General features: G+C 44.1%; 1 protein-coding gene across 1 annotated transcript; it reads left to right on the forward strand.

Annotated features, from left to right (window-relative positions):
- Positions 1-3: 3 nt before the first annotated feature.
- Positions 4-8,379, forward strand: MBLAC2 (metallo-beta-lactamase domain containing 2). The gene is made up of 2 exons (NM_001031608.2): positions 4-484; positions 4,801-8,379. Exons 1-2 carry the CDS (start codon positions 40-42, stop codon positions 5,187-5,189), a joined length of 834 nt encoding a protein of 277 aa, NP_001026779.1. The 5' UTR covers positions 4-39; the 3' UTR covers positions 5,190-8,379.
- The last annotated feature ends 361 nt before the right edge of the window (positions 8,380-8,740 follow it).

Genomic DNA, 8,740 nt, shown 5'->3' on the forward strand with positions numbered 1-8,740 from the left:
CCCGGCCCCGCCGCGCGGAGGAGCTCGGCGGCGGGCGCGATGTCTGCTCTGGAGTGGTTCGCGCACAAGCCCTTGGGCAGCGGCATCTTCTGGATCCAGGAGCGCTTCTACGAGTCGGGCAACCGGGCCAACATCTGGCTGGTGCGGGGCTCGCAGCGCGACCTGGTGATCGACGCGGGGCTGGGACTGCGCAGCCTGCCGGACTACCTGCGGGCCGCAGGGCTGCTGGCGCCGCCGGACGGGGCCGGCCCGCGGCCGCTGCTGGCCGTGGCCACCCACGTCCACTTCGACCACTCGGGCGGGCTGCAGCACTTCGAGGAGGTGGCGGTGCACAGCGCCGAGGCGGCCGCGCTGCTCCGCGGCGACAACTACGAGGCCGTCACCTGGCTGTCGGACCGCGAGGTGACGCGGCCGCCGCGGCCCGGCTGGAGAGCGCGGCACTTCTGCGTCCCGCCCGTGCGGCCCAGCCGCCTCTTGCAGGAGGGTAAGCGCCGCGGGGCGGCGGGCTGCGGGCACCCGTGGGCAGCGGCTGTTGTTGTTTGTGCCCTTCTTCCTGGGTCGGCGGGGCGGGCAGCTCTGGTGGCAGCGACGGGGCCGGAGCGAGCGGCGTCGAGCTGCATCAGGACAGGAGCGGGGGGGTGGGCGGGTGAGGGAAAGGGGCTGCACCGGAGGGCAGTGGGTACGGCCACAGTGTCAGAGTTCAAGGAGCGTTTGGACACCGGTCTCAGGCACAGGCTTTGGATTTTGGGTTGACAGAAACGTGCAGAAATACTTTCTGCTCACCCAGTTTGTGTGCCTGTTGAAGGAGGGCTTTTCCCTAGAGTAAGAGTCAGCAGTACTGCTAGGAGCAAAGACCCAGCACCTTAACACTGACTAATCAAGTCTAACTGGGACGGATTTACCTCAGGCTTCCAACAGCATGTCACACGTCAGTCAGTTCTGGCATCTGCTAACCCATATTATTTGTAAACTGCTGAGGCATAACCGTGTGAAGAATGAAGCAGTTTATTTAACTGTGTATTGGAAAGCATATGAGTTTTGTTTAATAGAATCATAGAATGGCCTGGGTTGAAAAGGACCACAATGGTCATCGAGTTTCAACCAACCCTGCTATGTGCTGGGTCGCCAACTGCTAGACCAGGCTGCCCAGAGCCACATCCCGCCTGGCCTTGAATGCCTCCAGGGATGGGATATCCACAACCTCCTTGGACATCCTGCTCCAGTGCTTCACCACCCTCTGTGTGATAAACTTCCTCCTAATATCCAACCTAAACCTCCCTGTTTCAGTTTAAAACCATTCTCCCTTGTCCTATCACTATCCACCCTTGTAAACAGCTGCTTTCCCTCCTGTTTATACACTCCCTTCAAGTACTGGAAGGCCACAATGAGATCTCCCCGGAGCCTTCTCTTCTGTAAGTTAAACAAGCCCAGTTCCCTCAACCTTTCTTCACAGGAGAGGTGCTCCAGCCCTCTGATCATCTTAGTGGCCCTCTTCCGGACCCGTTCCACGTCCTTCCTGTACTGGGGGCTCCAGGCTTGGACGCAGTTCTCCAGATGGGGCCTCACAAGTGCTGAGTAGAGGGGTACAGTCACCTCCCTCTCCTTGCTGGCCTCTCCTGTTTTAATGCAGCCCAGGATATAGTTGGCCTTCTGGGCTGCAAGCACACACTGCTGGCTCATGTCCAGCTGCTCATCCACCAGAACCCCCAAGTCCTTCTCCACAGGGCTGCTTTCCCAGTTTATATAAATACCTGGGATTGCCCCGACCCAAATGAAGCAGCCTGTACATGGCCTTGTTGAAGAACATAAGAATGTATTATTTATATAAAAGGTGCTGTACAGATACATATACATGTACATGTATGTATGTGTATGGATGTGTTTGTGTACGTATATATAAAACCACACCTCTGTTCAGTTTTTCAGATTGATTTCGTAGGTAACAGTAACAAGGTTATTTTGGCAAGCAGCTGTAGAACGTGGTGGAGCAGAAGCTAAAGAATGTACATACAACAGACAAGTTAAATCAGCCTTTTGCTGATGACCAAGGTAGCAGTCTCCTCCTGGCTGTGCTGGGCCATCATTCAGCTTAGACGCAGGGAAGGGAGAACTGAAGGCTTTAAGGAAGACCTGGTGATCCATTTAGATCAGTGAGTCAACAGAAAGTTAAGCTGTTTGTTCTTTTCTTCAAAAGGAAGGAATTATTAGAAAAAAAAAATACATTGAATGTAAGAGCACACACACTCTCAAAACAACAGAAATGTTTCAAGCATAGCATTCACTGAGACAAACTGCGTGGAAGTGGCATGTCATGGCAGTGAGCAATTGCTGTGGGCTGAGTATATCTAGTACTGTGCAAAACACAGAAGCCACAGCTCTTACTTTTACATTGCCTCTTCCACATACTGGCATTAGTTTTTTTCGTTATCTAATCTTACAAGAGCCTTCAACCAGCTGCTTTGGCTGTTCTAGTTAAAACTGCATCTGCTTCTGTTCTGCTTTATCACTTACGGTTTCCATAGTCACTTGTGTCTTCTAAGACTTGCATTTTCCTTTACATGTTTCAGTGCTTTGTATATAATATGCATTATATATGTAAATAATTATATAATTTTATAAGTATATAATTTAAACATAAATAATTACACATACATAATTTTACAAGTAAATTGTACTGTGTTACAAGTAAAATACATTGTGTAGATATATTATATATGTATAGAATTATATATAATATTCCACACATTTCTTTTAGTTCTGGATGCTATGTTCTGTTCCTTTGTGCTGTCTTTCTCGGGGCATGGAGCAATTTAAAACCCACTGGGCCAATTTGCTCTAAAAACTTAATCTCCACTATTGTTTTATTCTCATAGTCATTTTCTGGATCAATGATCATACAGATCATAGAATCATAGAATGGCTTGGCTTTGAAGGGACCTCAAAGGATCATCAAGCTCCAAACCCCCTGCTACAGGCAGGGCCACCAACCTCTCTATATAGTACTAGACAAGGCTGCCAAGGGCCCCATCCATCCTGGCCTTGAAAGCCTCCAGGGATGGGGCATCCACAGCCTCTCTGGGCAGCCTGTTCCATTACCTCACCACTCTCTTGGTAAAAGAACTTCCCCCTGACATCCAACGTAACTCTTCCCTCCTTCAACTAAAAACCCTTTTCCCTTGCAGCCTTCCCTTCTCCAGGCTGAATAAGCCCAGCTCCCTCAGCCTGTCTTCACAGAGGAGGTGCTTCAGCCCTCTGATCATCTTTGTGGTCCTCCTCTAGACCCACTCCAACAGTTCCCTGCCTTTCTTGTATTGGGGGCCCCTGGAGGCCTGGACGCAGTACTCCAGATGGGGCTTTGCAGGGGCAGAGTAGAGAGGGACAATCACCTCCTTGTCCCTGCTGGCCACCCCTCGTCTGATGGAGCCCAGGATACCAAATCTTCCCAAAAGACTAGCCTGATACTTTCTCCTATCAAGTCTTCTCAGCATTTCCTTTAAAAGAGAGTTTGCCTAAAAATTTTCTTTGTAGTAGCTAGCTGCAAGCTTATACTGTAAACACAGGATCCAGTTTCACTGATAGGTACAGCGTGGTGAAATGCTGTCTCTGCAGTGACTTCCAGACTGTATTCAAGTGCTTTGCAAATGGAGGCGAGTGGATGAAGAGCAGTATCCCTGCCCTCAGCACTTGAAGTTGTCCTCATTGAGTAGCTCCCAGCCGAGGCACAGGGGTTGACATCACCTGGGAATACAGTGCTTCCTACTCAAGTCCCAGCACATGTCAGGTCCTGCCTTTCAAGGGAGAAATACTTTCAGAGTTGCTTAGTATTGAGAAAATTTAAGGCATACCTGCTTGTGACGTAAGATAGATGTGTAACCTTAAGATTTTTAACTTAGAAGGAGTTTGTTAGCTTTTTCTTCTTGACTTTGCAACTTGAAATGCATACTGCAGTTCTCAGCATCATCATCTTAGAATCTCTCAGTGCCTACAGGTCCTCATTTCATGAAGCTTGTGGTACTGGATGTTAACTTGTTTAGAATGGTTTTGTGTAGTTATTTACATGCTATCAATAAGGTTTCCTATTCCCTCCCTGTACAGCCCTAAAGTTACCACCTGTGAATTAATGGGTTTTGTACTGTTATAATTAAGCTGGCATTATAACTTAAAATTAACAACAGCCTTGTTAATTATTCTCCATTTTTGGACTGACTTTCTGCTGAAAGTACAAGATCAGGGGCTAGTACAGTGAAAAGGCATTCATGTTTAAGTTGGCAGAACAAATGAGCTAAAGTGAAGAATGCTCTGTTTTTATGTACCTGATTCAAGATGATTACAAAAAAATTGCCTTGTTTGGAGGCCAAGCTTGCTCCTCCTCCAGCAATTTATGTTCTGTCATTTTGCCCGGTAAAAGTGACTGCAGTGGAGTTCTAGGAAGAACTGGGGAGAAATTTTAATAAACTGAAAAAATTTATAGACATTCAAAGGATATGTGGCTTAGATGATTTCTGTTTGTTTCCAATTTTATTTTTCCCATCACATTCCTTATTGTTTAGCGTAATAGGATGAAAATAGGCTCAGTTAATGCAGATCAAGCCTGTGCACTTAATTGCAATCACTGGAACATACTATTTTTTGCAGTGTATTTTTCAAATTCTTCTTTGGCACTCATCAAGAAAAAAAGGCTTCTCTGGTACATATGTGGTATGTATGAAACGCTCAGCATATGGTTAGGCTGTACTTCTTTGGTGGTGCTTAGTGTGCATGATAAGTGCATACATTTCCCTGTTACATATATATTTGCAGGAGATGTAATCAGCCTTGGAGATCGGCAGCTCACTGTCATGCACATGCCTGGCCATTCCCGAGGAAGTATTTGCTTACACGACCGAGAACACAAGATTTTATTCAGTGGAGACGTCGTGTACGATGGATCCATGATTGACTGGCTTCCCTACAGCAACGTTAGTGACTACGTTGTGAGCTGCCAGCGCCTGATGGAGCTGGTGGACAGAGGTCTTGTAGAGAAGGTACTTCCTGGGCACTTCAACATGTTTGGAGCAGAAAGGCTGTATCGATTAGCTTCCAACTACATTTCAAAAGCTGGCATTTGTCACAAAGTCTCAACTTGTGCCATGAGATCCATTGCAAGCATAGCACTTCACCTTACAAATTCCAGGGGTACTTCTTCCTGAGCATGCATTTGTGCGGTCTGTCTCCCAGTGAGAAACCAAAGGACTTGTGAAAATCCTGACCCAAGAAAAAGCAGTATGCTTTAGGAAAGAGCTGGCAAAATGATGTGGATGAGCTGTAAAAATTCTCCTTATTTTTGCTTACTCTGTTCCTGTTTTTGTGGGGAAAAAAATCATAAGCTAGTAGCTTAGCCAAAGCTGCCTTTTCCCTTCTATTTTTTCAGGGCACGTTTGCACAGGTATTGTGATTGAAATATATTGTTTTATTTTTGATATGTTTCTGACAGATAAATATATGCCAAAATGAGACTTCTTACATCCATGCCTGAAACTTCGTCGATGTAGCACTAAGATGGTAGGTGTTCACCTGGTCCCTGCTCAGGCTTTGGCCTAACACAGCTCATGTTAAGGCCTGATTTGTGCCAAGAGCAGCACCATCAGGTCAAAACGAGAGCAATGCATAGGCAGGGTGCTATGTGAAAAGTGATAAGGGTCATGGTGCAGCTGTTACCACTTGCAGCTTGCTGTCCCCTGCTGCAGTCACCTCCAGCATTTTTGCAGTTTCTGCACAGTCCACTAATGTATGGAAATGGTATAGACCAAACTCCTAAGCTGGATGATACAGATAGGTCAGCTCACACAAACTCCTTCTGATGTGGATACAGTAGCTTCCAGGTCATGAGGGTTTTCATGCTTTCCAGTGTGATGCAGGGGACACGTGCACCCCATGGAGGAGTATGATAAGCACCATCACAGGTAGGGAACTGTTTTGCTTAGAGGTGTGCAAGTTACATTATTAGGGAAATTGTGAGTTACTGAAGTAATGAATTGATGAATGCATGTGTTTAACTAGTCTGTGCAACGTGAATTGAGCCTTAGCTTGGTGTGGTGGTGTGTGTTTTTTATCCAATGAGCTCCTTAAATAAAGTTTAATTTAGACTTTATTTATAAGTTTGAGAGATCCAAACAGGCTGTGACAAACTTAAAGCCTTTGTTTGTGTTTAAGTCTTGTTGCGTATCTGGATTGTAGCTCAGCTGTTAATGCTCTGTGGGAGGAACGGATGGAGGCAGTAACGTTGCCTTGGCCCATTGCAGTGCTGGATTAAACAGCTGGTGCACTTGCCTCCACACAATGAATGTATCTTGAACTGTTTACTGTTTGCTTATGAAGCGTTTTGGTGCATTTGGTTTTTATGGAAAGTGTGTTGAGTTTGAGTCTGTTCCAAAACAAGCTGAATACACTGAGAAATGCTAAATGACATTGTAACTTGCTTATTTAAAAGCTGTTAAAATGTTTAAAGTTTGTGTAATTGTTCTAACAGTCTATATATTTAACTTCTTTAAAAGGACACTGTCTGATACTATTTTTGTATATAGAATTGTACTTTCCTTACAAGAGATTGCAAATGTTTATCCCAAATTTTAGTAGAGTTTAGCCTTATTTGTATGGCTTTCACTTTATGTGGAAGGTACTTTTTTCCCCCTCTCCTCACACCCAAAAGAAAGGGAGCCGAAATTTGGGGCTCTAAGGCATGCAGGAGTGGAAATGAGTGGCCTTGGTAACAGATGTAAGTTCTGGGGACAAAAAAAAAAAAGTTTTTTGGGGGAAACCAGTTGCAAAAACATATCCATCCAAAAATAGTGAAGGAGAATATCTTACATAATCCTTTTTATTCTCCTTTCACAGTTCACTGCATTCCTATCTTATTAGAGTATATTCTTCACCAAGAGTAGTATTGATACACTGTGATCCACCTCATTCTTGCTAGCAGTGTTGGTCTCCTACTACACGTCAGAGCAAAATGTAAATAGGCAGAACAGGTGTACCATTGTGGCACCTGGAAAACTTGTTATCATTTGGATGGATCACAGTCTTTCTTTTGGAGAAATCTAGGTATGCCAGTGTATTACATGAGGAGTGCCTAAGCAGTGCATAGACTTGTGTCTTGAGTGAAGCCAAGGGATGTCTACCTGGGTCTCATTTTGCCAGAGAAAGGAATGCAAAATGTTAATCTGGGAAAAGCCGTTCTGTGTAGATGCACAGAACAAGCTTCACTATATGGTTTTCCTTTTTTTCCTGCTGACTGACACATGGTACTATTTGTGTAGCAGTCCAGACATAGTTCTTCATAGCCACGGGTTTTGTAATGGGCAGTTGAGAGTATAGTACAATGTGGGAAAGTCAGAACAAGCAAAAAAATACAGAGCACTGAACCTTATACCAACAGCGACTGAATCCCTTCAAATGAGACATCTGCAGCATAATACCAGTAGTAGTCATGCTCTGTGCTGTACAGTAACGTGGACAGAGACCTATTCTGTCAGAAGGACTGCCAATATGTATGGTAATTAGTAAAGTTTTGAAACTGTTAATTATTGGATTGAGGTCGAGTTCAATTAGCTTGTTGTCTTACACAACTGTAGCCTGTTTATTTGCTCTACCTTTAGGGCACCTGAAGTCAGATAGTGAAACTGGACCTCCAAACAGGAAGCTCACAGGCTTGCAAATGGAAAAGGAGAGATTTCCTCTCATTTGCTTTTAAATCTGTGCTAGGTGTTAGCTACAGGATCCTTAACTATCCAGGTTACTGTTAAAACACCATGTTAAACCATATTTAAGGCCAGTAAGTATATGCTGATAACAGCAGTTACCTGTTGGGTGTTTTTTTTTTTCTTGTTTGTTTGTTTTTTTCCTTGACAAAACTATGGAATAATTTCCTAGATCAGAAGTGAGCTTCATATGAACATAGCCCAAAAATGGGGTGTGCTAGTAAACTGCTGCTAAAATTCAGATGAAAATAGCTTTGGGGGATCTTAAAATTATTTTTGTATTGTAGAAGTTGACTACTAGGTAAATGATGTGTCTTAAATATAAAGAACTGGCTCAAACTATTTTTGTTAAGAGTTGCTGAGTTTTTTTGTTCTAAGAGTATGACAGTGTCCCTTTAACGCTACTTGGATTAAAAATTTAAAACATACATTTTAAGTTTTAATATTGCAATACCTTGGGCATTTAGAACTGTGTTGCTTTATTCGTTAATTCTAAATGTGTGTTAATTCAATTTTCTGTAGACTGAGAAATTTACAAAAAAAATCAGATGGAAAGTTGTGCTCTGTAATCTGTCAAAGACTTTTGCGATGTTAACATTTTACAAAGAAAAAAAATATAGATAATAAAAGTGTTACAATTCTATGCAGTCTGGTAGTGATTTCTAGGCATTTTAAAGATAAATATTTGTCCGCTAAGTTGTTAATAATGTCTTCTACTTTTCTTAGTAAGAGACTGCATTAGAAACATTTATATATCATCATAGAATCATAGAATGGCCTGGGTTGAAAAGGACCACAATGATCATCGAGTTTCAACCAACCCTGCTATGTGCAGGGTCACCAACTGCTAGACCAGGCTGCCCAGAGCCACATCCAGCCTGGCCTTGAATGCCTCCAGGGATGGGGTATCCACAACCTCCTTGGACAACCTGCTCCAGTGCTTCACCACCCCCTGTGTGAAAAAATTCCTCCTAATATCCAACCTAAACCTCCCCTGTCTTAGT

The sequence above is a fragment of the Gallus gallus genome, chromosome Z (assembly GCF_016699485.2).
Source record: "Gallus gallus isolate bGalGal1 chromosome Z, bGalGal1.mat.broiler.GRCg7b, whole genome shotgun sequence".
In the NCBI taxonomy this organism is placed as follows: domain Eukaryota; kingdom Metazoa; phylum Chordata; class Aves; order Galliformes; family Phasianidae; genus Gallus; species Gallus gallus.